Raw genomic sequence first — 16,268 nt, forward strand, 5'->3', positions numbered from 1 at the left:
CTAGATTTCTCAAGGATGTTTAATGGAAAGGAAACTAATTTATATAGCAGGTACTATATTAATTTTATGCTAAGTATTTTATTGAATTATCACATTAGGAATTAATATTTCTGTTTTTTTTATATTAAGAAACTGAGCTCAGAGAGTTAAGAAACTTGCTCAGGGTAAGAGCTGTAAGATTCAGAGCTAAAACTTGAGTCAGGAACTTTATAGTTCCAAACCCATGTTGATTCCATTATAGTAGACTATAATTTGATTAATACAACTATAAAAATTATTTATGGTGATATACAGAATAAGAAAGGGGTGGCATTAAAGCATTCTTATATCATTTGTAATTTTGTAATTTTTCCCACAGATAGGTTTTGCTTGGTCAAAGCCTTTGATACTATGTAGAGAGCTTTTTTGGGCATTAATCAACTTTTGGCTGCTCAAGTGCTTTGAACTTAATAACTGATATAAGGATATCAATGATATAAAGATATTCTTAGATTGATGGAAACATTGATTAGACCTCAAGAAGGATTTAGAAGAATGAACTTCACATGGAGAAACACTATCCAAATTGCTATATAAATTTTAAAAGAGGGGCGCCTGGGTGGCTCAGCATTTGAGCATCTGCCTTTGGCTCAGGTCATGATCTCAGGGTCCTGGGATCAAGTCCCGCATCGGGCTCCCTGCATGGAGCCTGCTTCTCCCTCTGCCTGTGTCTCTGCCTTTCTCTCTATCTCTCTCTCTCTCTCTCATAAATAAATAAATAAATAATCTTACAAATAATTTTTAAAGAAAAATAATTTTGCTATATAACTTTAGAGGAGTTACCCACACCATTCTGGAGATTGAATGGTGGAACATAGAATAGAGCTCCCAAAAGAATGTATGTATGTGTGGAGATTTTAGGTAGAATTCAATATTAATGCAGGGTAATTTCCGAAGTTCTACCCCAAACTTTATAAGGTGTCTTCTTTTTAATTATGAAAAGTATGCTGAGGTTAAGTCTTAGCTTTGCTTTACTTCCTGTCAGGTATTTTGAGTGTTATTATAAACTATCAGTATAATGTCATTGGAAATTAATTACTAAGATGCCAACTGGCATACATTCCAAAATGTAATTGTTTCAATCTACATAAGGAATACCAATAGGTCTTATTATCTGTATCTCTAAACATACATCTAACATTCTATTAAAATAAGAAAACCTAGTGTTACATGCAAATGAAATGTCTTGATTCTAAAAGCCACATTGACACAGCTTCCTGGAAGTGGCCTCCAAACCATGCTGACAGACTCTCAAGTATATGACAATCCCTCAACTGTTACTTTACTTTTTCATCTGTCTCTATTTCTGGCAAGGATTTGAAGTGTGTCATAATAACCAAAAAATGCAAAGAAATAATTGAAATAGGACTAAATATTCAAGAGCCCTGCAATGAATGATAGTCATACGATGATATAAGAGACAGATTATTAACTCAATTGGCTATAGAATTTAGCCTTCAGTCTCCCAGCTGCCAGGCAAAAAGAAAAACACGATGAGATTCTTTAGTCTTGCTTTCCTGCCATAGGGAGCATATAAGAGAATCAGGAGAGTATTTTTAGTATGAACTCTAAGGAATAGATTTAGTTTTGCAAAGCTTTTAGGCTACATATGCCTAGCATATACTAAATGCCTATATAATGATATTATAGTAATATATCTATAAACAAATGAAAAATTAAATAAAAGAAGAATTTATCTTGCATTATTTTCATATAGTGGTCATTGGCCAAAATAAGGAGTCACGGCTTTAATAACATGTTTATAAAAGATACATAGGCAATTTCGTCTGGTTAGGTTAAGGACCTGTATTTTATCATGACATCATGAGTGCAGGTTTTAAATATGGTAGTTTAAAGATGCACCTTTTGGTGATTTACCTTTTCATAAGACACAGTACATAGAGAAGCTAATAAAATCTTTTTAGTGTATGTAATTTTAGAATACCGATAATTTTAGCAGATCATTTCAAGGATGCTTTTTAGCAAAGGATTTGAAGTTGGATACTGTTAAGTGCTCAAAGTAATTTCAAGTGTATGTCAACCATGTGCTTTAGCTAAGGTGGCATAATTGGTATTTTATCAGAAAATAATCAAACCTAGTGGCACCTGGGTGGCTCAGTGGGTTAAGTGGCCAAGGCTTGATTCAAGTTCAGGGCATGATCTCAGGGTCATGGGATCTCAGGATGGAGCTCCGCATTGGGCTTTGCTCTCAGCGGGGAGTCAGCTGAAGATTCTCTCTTCCTCTCCCTGCACTCCTCTGCTTAGGCATGCTCTCTCTCTCTCAAGTAAATAACTCCTTTAAAAAAATAATAATTGAACCTATTATGTATTGCTTTTAAAGGGAGGGCCTGCATGTTTACCTGGAATGGATAAAAACTTGCATCTGGAAGCAACATGAGGTCTTCTGGAAGCCTCACTATGTGATGTGGATGAGCCTTTGTCTTGAATGTGCTTGAGTTAGTTCTTATCACAATAACTGTCAGATGTGAAGCAATTAAGTCCCATTATGAATTTTCAGTTAGATCTTTGTTTTGACAAACAGTTCATATAGTTGTACAATGCAGCTCTTTATTTTTCAGAGTTCTGGGCCTCCTTTATTCCCTCCTTAAGGGGATTAGATTAGAAAAATGTTATCTTTTTTTTTTTTTTTAAATCAGTGGTGTAGATATGTTCAATGTCAGTTTATATAATCCTTAATATATTTGATTTTGGTGCTCCAGTACCATCTGCCCATGATTTTTTAAAAGATTTTATTTATTTATTCATGATAGACACAGAGAGAAGCAGAGACATAAGCAAAGGGAAGAGAAGCAGGCTCCATGCAGGAGCCGAAGTGGGACTCAATCCTGGGACTCCAGGATCACATCCTGAGCTGAAGGCAGACAGTCAACTGCTGAGCCACCCATGATTTTTAAAATTCAATCAATGTGTATTATATATGTTGAAGTTTTCATAAACTCTAAGTTTAGAGTAGCTATGAGATATAGGTAGTTTAAATCTTATTTCTCTCTCTGTACTTCAGTATACCTTACCTCTCTACAATTATTATACAGAGTCTGAAAATCATATGAGAAAGTAAATTGTCGAAGCTCTTTTAGACAATTACTGATCCTTTATTATGCTTTATTTTATGTTATACATATATAAAGCATGTGCATTTATGTTTAATAGATCTGTTTGTTCTTATTTCTTTCTAAAAGATGATCTATAACCTGTTCCTACTTATTTATTTGGATTTTGATTTGAAGTTTATGATTTAATTCATTTTGATCCTGTGGAAAGGTTATCAATAGTCGGTACTTTTTGAATGATTAAAAACAAGGAAGCTGAAGCCCAAAACAATGTTTGCCTTGAACACTTTTATGCATGTTCTGAGTATAGAATATAAAATTAAAATATAAAGACCAGAGCATGATGCTCATGCTAAATTTGTATATCCTAACATCCTGATTTGTGCCAGAACCCCATTTCACTTGCAGATATAAAATGTGTTAAGCTATTAAACATGTTTCTAGGTTCACATATTCTTAAAAATCTATGTCTTGACATAATTCAATTTTTACAAAGTTTTAAAATGAAAATTTTGGGGGATAGATGAAAAACAGAAGTAAAATAGCCATCTATTTAGATTTCAAAATATTTTTCTACTATAGTTAAATAAACCTAACACAAATTTTGATGTCTCATTTGACCAACTCAGATTCTCACTACAATCATGTACATGTATGCGAAGTCAAGGATAGTTTTGCTTTTTCCCTCTTACATATATACATATGTGTTATATATATACATTGTATATGTTTGATACATATGTACATATCATTTTTTATAGTTTGCTATTTGGTAAAAAGGCAAGTAGAAATATATATTTTCTATTGGTTTCTTAAATATTTTTAATGAAAGTTTATTCTACTTTTTTGAGGAATGATAATGACAATATTTAACAGTCTCACGTTTTTACAATAACATCACTTAACCAACTGGCATAATTGGCATTTGTAGAAAGGTGAAGCAATTATTAGTAAAGCAATATTTGGTGAAGCAATTGTTGGTGCTAGCAAGTGCTATGGAAATTTCTGTGGAGAGTGATTAAATAGACACAAGGGTCTTTTTATACTGCCCATGGAGCTCTTTATATTTAGTGACCAAGACGTTTTGATACTGGTTGATATCCGAAGACTAAAAATATTTGTGCTGCTTATCACTGAAACTCTTTTTTATTCTGGTGCTGAATATATTCTTTCAAGTAGCAGTAAACACACACAGGCACACAATTTTTTTTTTTCAGGACTATAGAGTTAACATCTTCTTGAGACAGAAATGGAATGATCCCAGGCTGAAGCTCCCTAGTGATTTTCGGGGCTCAGATGCATTGACGGTGGATCCCACAATGTACAAATGTCTGTGGAAACCGGACTTATTTTTTGCAAATGAAAAAAGTGCCAATTTTCATGATGTGACCCAGGAAAATATCCTTCTCTTTATTTTTCGTGATGGAGATGTTCTTGTCAGCATGAGGTACTTTTTAATATTTTTGTACACATATATGTATATATTTTAAGTCAGTATATCACAGAGAAACAGATTAAGAGGCTTCTAAGACCTCTGTTTCTTCTTTCAGGTTATCTATTACTCTTTCGTGCCCTTTGGACTTGACCTTGTTTCCCATGGATACACAACGTTGCAAGATGCAGCTGGAAAGCTGTATGTAAATAAGACCCTAAGTTGACTAGCAATAAAACTGCTTAAAATCTCTAGGCAGTACATTCTACTAATATCTTAGATAACAATGGTAAAACTAATGCTTTTGGTTACAAATAGCCATTAGAGCAATTTATTTAGGAACATGATATAGTTATTCTTTTGCTGTAATAGTTACTAAGGTAAACATTTACTTTCAGCTTGTGTAGGTATACTCTTCTAACTTACCCAAATTGCCATCTTCATTTGAGTTGGTAATAGAAGTCAGGTAAGGGAGAGAACAATATCTTAATACCTCTTCTGCTGTTAAAGCCACATGTTCAGAACAGAAAATATGAAAACATTGAAAAACAGTCCCTAAATCCTAGCAAGTAGCCATTTGCTGTGGATGTCTAAAAAAATATTTTTTGGCAGAGTTAGAATCTTTGTGTTTCATATATTTTTCAGTTTATGAAAGATACACCTTATTAAGGTATGAGGTATATTAATTGAAATGATCATTAAAATGGTTTATCTTTAATTGATAAATATATCAATGACTTTGTTGTGATGCTTCTCTTTTGAAAAAAAAGGTAGGACATAAAACTTGTAAAACTAACACTAATATAAGGAATCCTTAGCCTGAATACCTATAGACTATGACCTGTTTCAGCAAAAAAGTAAAAAATAGTAGCCTTGTCAAATATCTTATATATACTTGCTAGGTAACAGGCTTTAAAGTGACTTTGTGGTTATCTGTTGTTTTTTTAAAGAGAAAAATGTACTGAAGCTAGAGGCTAAATTTGAGCAATCTCTACTGCTAAGTATAAAATGAGATTTTGCAGATGTTTATATGTATATATGTATATTTTTGTGCATGTGTTGTATGTATTTATTGCCATGTGTCAATATGTATTTGTATAAAAAATTCCAACTGAGTATTTATATTCAAATCTATTGCCAGATGCATTGGAGTACTGCTTTGAAAAATCCATGTACTTTAGAGTTGAATAGTAGGCCACTACATGCTATAAAACCCTATAGGATCCCTGCATTGTAGCCATATTACCTAAACCCAAAACGTGTGCTTCAGCATTTAGTATTAATGTCCACTTGAGGGACTGTTTTACTGCTCTCCTGTGGCAGTGCACCTCCTTTAGAGAAGTTTGTAGTTATTTCTTCAAAAATAAAAGTGATTTCATGCTTAAGTTGTTTTTTTTTTTTATTTTTTTCTTAATTTCCAGGTAGCATATTATATACTTGTGAGTGAATATACTCTGAATATATTCTGAAAGCTAGTATGATTTATTTATTATTTTTTATTGACAACAGTTCAGAAATATGACAGCAAAATGTGCTACTATATGTGACATGGTAAAATTGTAACTATTTGCAATATGCTAATTGTTTTAGCTTGTTCTTTCTTTAAGCCAATTATCTGTAAATTTATGCTGATGTCTTCCTTGATAGCCATAATTTTATCTCTTTACATTTTTTACAAAGATTTCATAGAAGAATGGCCTGTTATCTTACCATTTCTATGTTTAGTAATTTGATTATTAACATATTAAATACTAATAATTATATTTCAAACTAATAATTTATTTTTATTTTTTTTGTTTATAGTTGGCTACACAACTGATGATTTACGATTTATCTGGCAGTCAGGGGATCCTGTTCAGTTAGAAAAAATTGCCTTGCCTCAGTTTGATATTAAAAAGGAAGATATCGAATATGGTAACTGTACAAAATACTATAAAGGCACTGGTAAGTAATATTCTTCAAATTTAACAAAACTAGTCCTATTTCAAAGATTCATTTTTAATTTTAATATAGTCTAGGAACAAGTTAGGAGAAAAGTAGTTAAAAATTAGTTCAATATTTATAAATAGTTTATCTTTGTGTTCAGATATTTAAATCTTAATGTAAAATTACATTTACTACAGTTCTTAAAAATGTTTATTACTACATAGTTTTGTCTTTCTTTATGTAATTCTAGACAAGAGGTTTTCAATTTTTATTTTAGTAATATGAACTCTCCCAGGCTATGGTTTCCTTAGGTGTTGCCAAGAAACTCTGCTTCTGACAAGATTCAGTTTGGGGCCAAGTATTATGGATTTGATCAGTGTATCCGTATACACTTGTCTCTTGTCTTTTAGGCAGGTTTTAGATGTTGGTTGACGCATATTCTTAGTTTTACAAAGCATTGATCTTTATGCTGAGCAGGAAGCAGGAAGCGAGGGGAATAACTGGGCATCAGTAAATATTCCCTGTATAGTATTGTTGGCCTAGGTTATGGAACGACTAACTGTGAAAGCACAACAAATTAACCTCACTCATTACATTATCTCAAGCTTTGCAGAAATGAAAATATAATACTAATCAATACTTCAATATGATTCACATGCAACATTTGAGTCACAACTGATAGTTATAGTTATTGAGGGTTTTATATATTAAATGTAATGTTTTTCCCTTAGTAATATACATAAAAGGCTGATTGCATTTTGCTCATTACATTCAAACTAATAGTCATTTCAACTTGTAAATTACACGATTCTAATTTTCTGTGAGAAAGTAAACAAAGATATGATAAAGATGCTAAGAAATAGATACAATTAGGAGTGCCTGTGTGGCTCAGGTGGTTAAGCGCCTGACACTTGATTTTGGCTAGGGTTGTGAGATCAAGCCAGTGTAGGGCTCTGCCCTCAGCAGGGAGTCTGCTTGAGACTCTCTGCCCTACCCCTAGGGTGCTCTTCTGGGCCCACCCTCTCTCTGGAATACATAAAGAAATCTTTAATAAAAGAAAAATAGATATGATTTAGCTTTAAAATTATTGCAACATTTATGTTGGCTTACAAAAATAAAAGTATATTGTAATTGTATAGAATTCAGGAAGATCAGATATTTGAGCTTATAATGCCATCATAACATCATCAAAGGTAAAATATAGTATTTAAAAAGGCAGAGTTGGGTAGACCGGGTGGCTCAGCGATTTAGCACCGCCTTTAGCCCAGGGTGTGATCCTGGAGACCCAGGATCGAGTCCCATGTCGGGCTCCCTGCATGGAGCCTGCCCCCCGCCCTTTCTCTCTCTCTGTGTGTGTGTGTGTGTGTTTCACGAATAAATAAATAAAATCTTTAAAAAATGAAAATAAATAAATAAAAAAGGCAGAGTGAACGTTTGCATATTTACAGTGCTACAATAAAATACAGCACTTAGGTACCTTGGGGATAAAGTTAGTTTAAACACCTGTTGTCGCTGACCTTCACGTATAACTTAATGGATTATATAGCATTTACATAGAAAAAATTCCTTCTCTCATAGATCTTACATTAGAACAAGAGAGATAATAAGCACATACAGTGCTAAAATAATTTATAAGGGTTTTTAAAAGGAAAACCTGAGAGATCTTAAAAATTTGGCCATCAAAGAACTCAAGAAGTCATAGATACATACACTTTTCAATATGGAAGTGATCTTACGGACATTTCTGAGCCATTTCCTTTTTGTAAGACACAAAACGCTGAGGAGCCAGGTGACCAAGGGACTTACTGAATGTTAGAGGCGAATCAGTGTCAGCCTCTGCACTAAGCACAAAGTACTCTTTTTCTCTGTACTCACTCAAATTGAAGAAATGGAACAGTGTTTATAAACTTTTACAGGTCACCTAGTAATGAAAAAATTAAGCTGGAAAGCCAAGAAAAATCTTTTTGGAATTCTTGCATAGAAGCACATATTTAGTAGATGGCTTTTGGAATTCTTGCTGTATGTCAGGCATTATTTTAAGAGCTCTGCAGGAATTCTATATTTTAATCCTCACAACAGTCCTATGAATTCAGTACTTATATTTTCCCTACTTTACATGTTGGGATGATAAAGCAAAGACACTTACCCAAGGGACCTAAGTGATGCACTGGAATAGTGAGCCTGACGTTGCTATACTGTCTGTAGTGAGTCTGTTACACTTTGCAAATAGTTATCCACATCTAGATTATATGCTTAACATTCCAAAATGAATAGTCTCTAAATTGTTTCGAGAAATTTGAAATGACCCCATTGAAGTTTTAAACTTCGTGTAAAGATGAAAGCAAAACTAGCCATTTTATTTCTGATTTTATGAAATAGCATAAAATTACAAGATAGCATTGAAAATTCTGGGGATGTTTATTTTTTCATCGTTAAACCTTGTATCTGGATGTCTCCACTTGCCATAGAGCAAGGAATAAAGGAGACATCCCTGCCCTTTTATAGATCTATATTGTAATGTGATACACACGCAAACGAAATACACAATTCATTTTATTTCTGAGAAGACAAGATGTGCTATGTTAGAGTATCTGAGAGATTACTCAAGATTATAAGAAGTAAAGTTTCTGTGTATTTTTTGAGTTATAAATAAGTCACTCATCTCTCATTAGCTATAAAAAATAATAAAAGAACTATGTCTTACATAATAATAATAATGGTCATTTACTGTGTTTTAGTAAGCATGCTTTATCTGTGTTTCCATGAGCCATCATATGAATACGTAAAACATATTTTAATCCTTGGATAATATTTAGAAATGTATTTAGAAATATAGAACCTTTTAAATATATGAATGCTTAGTAACAGTGAAAAAGATATAGACAGCAACATTTATAAAATGATGGACAATATTTTCTTTAACTTGTACAGAAATTATCAGAAATAATGATTTGGCTTTAACTTTATTAAAAATTGCAGTTTTTAAATAATTATAGATTTTACAAAGGTGGGGAGAGATATATAGGAAAACAAGTATACAAAAATACTTAAATTGCAAGCCTAAGTGAATAATAATGAAATAAAACCTCACAGGAAATAGAAAGTAAATTGAATTTGCCAATGAACATTTATATCAATTAGCTGCCCACCTGCCTCTCATAAATGTAACAGTACTAGGAAAAGATCAAAAAAGATCAAGAAATGTTTCTCATAAAAGTTTATGGAGCAAATCACTATAATACCCAAGCATGTATTTTATTGCCAAATTCATCCCAGTCCTGGGAAGCTCCCCTAGTGGGTGCCTTCATAAAAGGAGGGGGTGGCAACTGGCCTCAGAGTACAGGGCTCCTGGTACGTAGGCTGTCATTATACATGGTGGGATGGAATGCAAAAATTCATTTCAGAGCAAGCAACTCTATCGTACGTTGTTGTAATATTTATGATAATTTAAGTCACCTAAAAATATGCAGTGAGCACATACATGCTGTTCTCTCTGTCACAGGCACCAGTAAACATGACATGAACTTGAGTCAGCGATATTGTTGCAAAGCCAGGTACTTCAGAACCACTTTTAGGAAATAGTATGAGCCTCTTAATTGCAGAACATTGGACTCAGAAAAGATTATATTTTGGAATTTTTGCACATGATGGCTAGTTAGAAACATATGTTTTTGTTTGTCCAGGCAGGAAGTTGAGATGAGTGGTAGGAAGAGAAAAGGGAGGGGATTTTCACTGTTTGACCTCTTGTATCTTTTTAAAACCTATCCACAACTTAATTAAATTGCCTAGTTTTAATGAAATTAAATTTTTAAAAAAGACAAGCATGCTACATTGTCATTTTTTGTTTGTTTTTTTTTTCTGATATAATTTGGAAACATTTGACATAATTAGAAGTCACTTCATTTCCAGTCAGCTCTTTATTTGTGTTACATATTAGCCCTCATATCTTACGATCTTTCAGAAGTGGCAATGATTATAATTCACACTGGGAAAAGATTAGGTTTCTGATCTAAGTTATTTTATATGAGGATGTGAATAGCTATTCTTTTATTTAATATTTTTTAAAACCCTCTTGTGTGCCAATACCACCAGAGGTACCATTATTGAGTGAATTCAAAGATCATTCTGGTGCTGGGTGTATATTCTTCCTAACTAGGAAAATTAGATATTACCTTTAAAATATAAAATAGCAAAAAGTAATATTGTCCTTTCCCCATAATTATTTCACTTATTCATTCATTTATTTCAGCATTTTAAAATAATGACATTTAAGCTGAACACAAATGGAGATATTTTAACTTTCTGTTATTTTCATGTAACTTTGCTTTTTTGAATGGTAAATGACATTTCTATCAAAATTAAGCACTTTAGGCATTATATATTATATTGAAGTTGCTAACTGAAAGGCCTGACACATTTTTTTTAAATGTCTCAAACATCTAGCAGCGTCTCTTCTATACCAGTGCTAGAAGATTATTTTGTCACTTCTTTTGTTTCCCAAGTCAGCAAAAGCCATTGTGAGGCTGCCCATAATTTGTGATTAATTAGGGAGGCTAGTTGGTGTCATGGCATCTCTAGAATTATTTTGGAAGGCGATTTCTGCATTTGTCTCAGCTTCTGAAAATGAAGTCCTTTCCCTCCTAAAGCAAGTTTGAGGTGCCGGAATGGAGGAACGGAGAGAATTGAGAGGAATGTCAGATATTTGCCCTTTATACTCTTTTATAGATATAGATTGAAAACACTTATTTCTTAAGCTTGCTAAGATTTACTTCCAATATGCTTAATTTTTTAAGGTTTAAATATGCATGGGAGTCTTTGTAGACTGCTATGCTTTCTAGATAAGAAGTGGGAAATGTAGCTGAAAAATTATACTGACAATACATAGTCGTGGAATGTCTCTTTTTAGACTTATTCCACTTTGATTTACTGCTCCCTATATGACGCCTTTAGATCAATTGCTCTGAGGGTACCCATGGGTAATGAAAAGTTTAAGTTCATTGCAAATTCTCTGAACAAAGACTTAAAAGCTGAGACACTGACATAGTGGAGCAGCATGTGGTATCTATTTCTCAATGTCATAATAAAGTTGTGAAAGGTCAGGTGAGACGGGTCCCATAATGTCAACCTTTTACACGAAATAAATTATATATTTATAGAAAAAAAAGTCTTTTTGTGGACTTTACTTTGTGAAACTACATCAAATAGAAGTGACTTACAATGTACAGGTACACTGTTGATTTTTATAGTTGGGCGTAGGTGAGTCCCTCATATTTCTAACATGTTTGTTTCTGAAAGGGTACTACACGTGTGTGGAAGTCATCTTCACCCTGAGAAGACAGGTTGGGTTTTACATGATGGGTGTTTATGCCCCAACCCTACTGATAGTGGTTCTCTCCTGGCTGTCCTTCTGGATCAACCCGGATGCAAGTGCTGCCAGAGTGCCCCTGGGTAAAGTATTCTGTGTTTCTCTCTCATGTCAGGAACATGTTATGTCCTTACATAGCTAACCATATAATCAACTATTTTTAAAACAGACTTTTAGAATTGACGGGAACCTTTTCCTTGTCTTTTTTTTTTTTTAAATACTTCCTTTAAAACCTGACATTGAACTAGATTTTCTTAACGTTTATGCACTCAATAACTAAGTTTTTTTTTTTATTTTCATATCTTTGGCTGTTGTAAACATTTAATCTGTCCTATTTTGATTTTCATGAAATAATTATTACTAAGTAATTTTCACAGATAACTGAAGTCCGAAATCCCCAATAGTCCCAAACTTAAACACAAAACTATTTTGATGGGAATCTTTCTAAAAAATATTGTATACTATCTCATACTCTTCACCAAGGAATATATGGTACAATATATCTTTTTAAACATGACTTCATGTCATTTTCTCAAACATTAATTATTGTGACCTTTATCATCAAGGAGGAGCGAGGGAGAAGAGCTGGTTATCCATGCTGTCCCATTTGTTACTTTTAATACTGTCACACAGAAACAACATCAGCCAGTCTTGAAAATTGTGTCTTCACAGGAGTGAAAAAGTCTTTGCTTCATGAAATAATCTCAAGAGCTCTTCTAATGAGTCAAATGAATAAACTTAAAAATAAGGACATGGTTAAAACAAATTTTGATTGTTTAGAGTGTTTTAAAATGTTTAATTACCATGTTGTATGTGTCTGTATGTGAGTGTGTTTTCTGAATATCACCTGGAACTTATATAGGTAAGGCTGTGGAATATCTGACCTTTTAGTGACTGATTGGTTGCAGCATTTATTTTTTATTTCCATTGAAAAGTCCCTGTGCAAATCTCCCTCCTGACATGTTGGGAGAATTAAATGAAATGCAGATTTTAAAGAGTAGGAAACCAGGAAAGGGCAATGAAAATGACAGTTTTACCTGGATAAGAAATTTGATGGTTTATATTTAATAAGAGCCACAGAGACTAAATCTATATCTTAATTATCAGAAACAAGGGAAATTTCATCCTAATGTTTATGTATCTGGAATGAAGACAATGACAACCCATTAACTCCTTTAGAAGGTGAAAATTAACTATGTAGTATATTGTGCTGAGAATAAAACACCTAAAAACTAGATCTGTATTCTTAGACTTGTCAAAAAATATCATGCATTTCCCCCAAATAGTTATTTTTTTGCTTATTAGAAATATTGTACTCTTATGCAGTGATATAAATTGAAATGTCAGGCTTACAAGAGTACTCTGGAGACATTTCAATCCCCGACATGTTTTTGAAGGATTTTTCTCTGTAAATCCCCATCTATTACAGGACTTCTGATATGAAATCTCTGAACTGTCCACTTAGCATCCAGTAGTACTGTTGTATCAAGCAAAGTGTTTAATGGTTGAAAGCCAGCCCCTTCAGTTAAATCTGGATTTAATTCCTGTTCTCTGCTTACTAGTTGTGACAATTTAAACAACAAGCAGATCTAACTTCTTTAAACACACTTTGTTGAAATGTCAATAGAGATGAAAAAATACTCAAGGGTTACTTGGAAGATTGAAAATGAGTGGAAAGTGCTTATTACAAATTCAGGAGTTAATAATACACCTCATTTATACAGTACTTTATAATTTATAAAGCATTTTTACACATTTGATTCATTTGGCAAGTATTAATTGTGTGCCAGCTACATACTAAGCAATATTCAAGAAGATGGGCATACAGTTAACAAAGTAAATAGCTAATAGATAGTTAATAAAATAAATAAAACTACTGAGCCTCAATGAGGGTATTTTCTCTTAGGAAGAGACACCAAATAAATATATATGTAATATGTAAGATGGTGACATATAACTTCCAGGCATAGAACAAATAAGCCATGGAGGTGAGAAGTATGACATAGAGAATATAGTCATTAATATTGTAATAACAGCATATGATGACAGATGATGCTACAATTAATCATGGTGAGCACTGAACAATGTCAGCTAGATGTGATATTGGATAAAAATGTAATGTACGTGAAGAAATGAATCACTGCGGATATCTAGGAAAGAATGAGCCGGAATAATAATCAAGGCCAGCATTCCTGAGGCAGGAGCATGCATGGAGTATTTTGGGGATACCAAGGCCAATGTACCTGGAGCAAAATGAGTAAAAGGGTGATAAGTGGATGAGGTCAGAAAGACAACAATGGTGAGGAGACCATGTAACATCTCCTGGGTCATTCTGATGATTTTGGCTTTTATTCTAAGTGAAATGGGAAGCCCTTGAGAGCTTTTGGACATGATTTGCTTTAAATTTTAACAGATTCTCCTTGCCTGCTTTGTTTAGAACCCACTAACAGGGGACTTGAGTGGAAGCAAGGGAAGCAGCTTGGGAGTTATTTTAATAATCCAGGTGAAGCAATCATGGTATGTGGCAGGGCGTAGAGATGCTCATAAGTAGATGATGGATATGGTAGAGATCAAGAGATTTGTAGATGTGTTGTATATAGGATTTAAGAAAGTAGACTCAAAGCTGACTTCAAGAACTTTTTTTGGCTGAGAAGCTGGGAAGATGAAGCTGCCTATAAATTATATGGGAAAACCTGAGTGTAAAGTAGGTTTGAGAAGGTGGGCAGACCAGAAGTTTCCTTTTAGACATGTTAAATCTGAGATGTCTTTTAGGTCAGGTTATCAGATAGTTGGATACGCAAGTCTGGGGTTTCTCGGAGAGATCAAGGCTAGAGGGAAAAATTTCAGAATTGTCAGGATATCGATGATCTTTAAAGTGATGAGCCTGGAGTGCAGGTAGAGAAGACATCTAAGAGTTCAACCCTTGAGACTGAGAAGATGAGTAACAACCAGTATGGCATATTTTTGGAGAGCCAAAAAGAAGAAGCTGTTCTAAGTGAAGGAAGTGATCAGTCAAGCTGCTTGTAAATCAAGTAAGTTTGGGGCTAAATATTGTCATTGGACTCAGCAACCTGGGGAAGTCACTGGTGTTCATGATAAGGACCATTTCCGTAGAGTAAGGACAAGAGGAAAGCTTGGTTGGAGTGACTTCAAGAGGGAACAGGAGGGGAGGAACTATTGGTATCCAGTATAAACAACCCATTGGAGATTGTTAACTGTAAAAAAGAAAAAGAGAATAGGGAAATAGCTGGGGTGGAGATACAAGTTGAGAGGGTTTCTTGTTTTTGTTTTTAAGGTGGACAGAGTCTTAGTATGTTCATTTTCAATGGAAAACAACTAATAACAAAGGAAAATATAAGAGATGGAAGAAGTACAGGAGCAGAGTCCTTAAGAAGTGAGAGGGGATGAGTTCTGGGAGACAGATTGGCCTTTGCGAGGACAAAGTGGATTTGTTCCAGGGATCAGCAAACTCCTGTAGAAAGCCTGATAGTAAATATTCTATTTGTGAGCCATATGGTTTTTGTTGCAATTCCTAAACAGTAAGAGTTGATAATACATAATTGAATGGGTGTGGATATGTTCCAATGCCCTATGCATCAGTTTACTAACCCCTCATCTACGGTATCAGGAGCAAAGGCAGAGTATATAGGTATAGACAGAGATAGGTAAATAGATATGGTAGTGGGGGCTTGTGAATGAGTCATTTTCTCAATAAAATAGGAACAAGATTCATGAGTTGCTAGTGAGATAGAATGGATTATTGTGAGTTTCAAGAGAGAAGGTAGTGAATGGACAAGGGGTAGGGATGTATTTATGGTTTTGAGATGTATCCATGTTGTTACTTGTATTTACATTTGACTGTATCTTATTGCTGAGCAGTATTTCATAGTATGGGTATAGCACAGTTTGTTTTTCTATTCCGTAATTGATGGACATTTAGATTGTTTCCAGGTTTTGGTTATTGTAAATAATGTTGCTATGAATAATTGTGTACAAGTCTCTGTATGGCTATACCTTTTTCACTCTCAAGTAAATTTCCAGGAATGAGATTTCTGGATTTTAAAGTAAAAGTATGTTTTACTTTAAAAAATTAATTTTTATTTTTATTAAGTTTTTTATTATAAATTAAAATTTTTAAATTCCAGTAGTGTTAACATACAGTGTTATATTAGTTTCAGGTGTAAAATGTAGTGATTCAGCAGTTCTACATATCAGCTAGTTCATCATGATAAGAGTCCTTTAATTCCCTTCACCTATTTCACCCATTCCCCCCTCCTAGTCATCTCCGGTAATCATCAGTTTGTTCTCTGTAGTTAAGAGTTTGCTTTTTTATTTGTCTCTCTCACTCGTTTTTTTTTCTTTTGCTCATTTGTTTTGTTTTTAAATTACACATATGAGTGAAATTGTACAGTATTTGTCTTTCTCTGACTGATTT

General features: G+C 33.6%; 1 protein-coding gene across 4 annotated transcripts in view; it reads left to right on the forward strand.

The window, feature by feature from the left end:
* GLRB (glycine receptor beta) overlaps positions 1–16,268 on the forward strand; it is a 93,280-nt gene that overhangs the window by 54,785 nt on the left and 22,227 nt on the right. For all 4 annotated transcript variants that reach the window (XM_077846492.1, XM_077846495.1, XM_077846494.1 and 1 more), the window contains 4 exons: positions 4,328–4,557; positions 4,661–4,743; positions 6,346–6,486; positions 11,764–11,916. In XM_077846492.1, coding sequence (XP_077702618.1) covers positions 4,328–4,557; positions 4,661–4,743; positions 6,346–6,486; positions 11,764–11,916 — 607 coding nt within the window. The remainder of the gene's footprint in view (positions 1–4,327; positions 4,558–4,660; positions 4,744–6,345; positions 6,487–11,763; positions 11,917–16,268) is intronic.

Source organism: Canis aureus, chromosome 13 (assembly GCF_053574225.1).
Source record: "Canis aureus isolate CA01 chromosome 13, VMU_Caureus_v.1.0, whole genome shotgun sequence".
Lineage (NCBI taxonomy): Eukaryota > Metazoa > Chordata > Mammalia > Carnivora > Canidae > Canis > Canis aureus.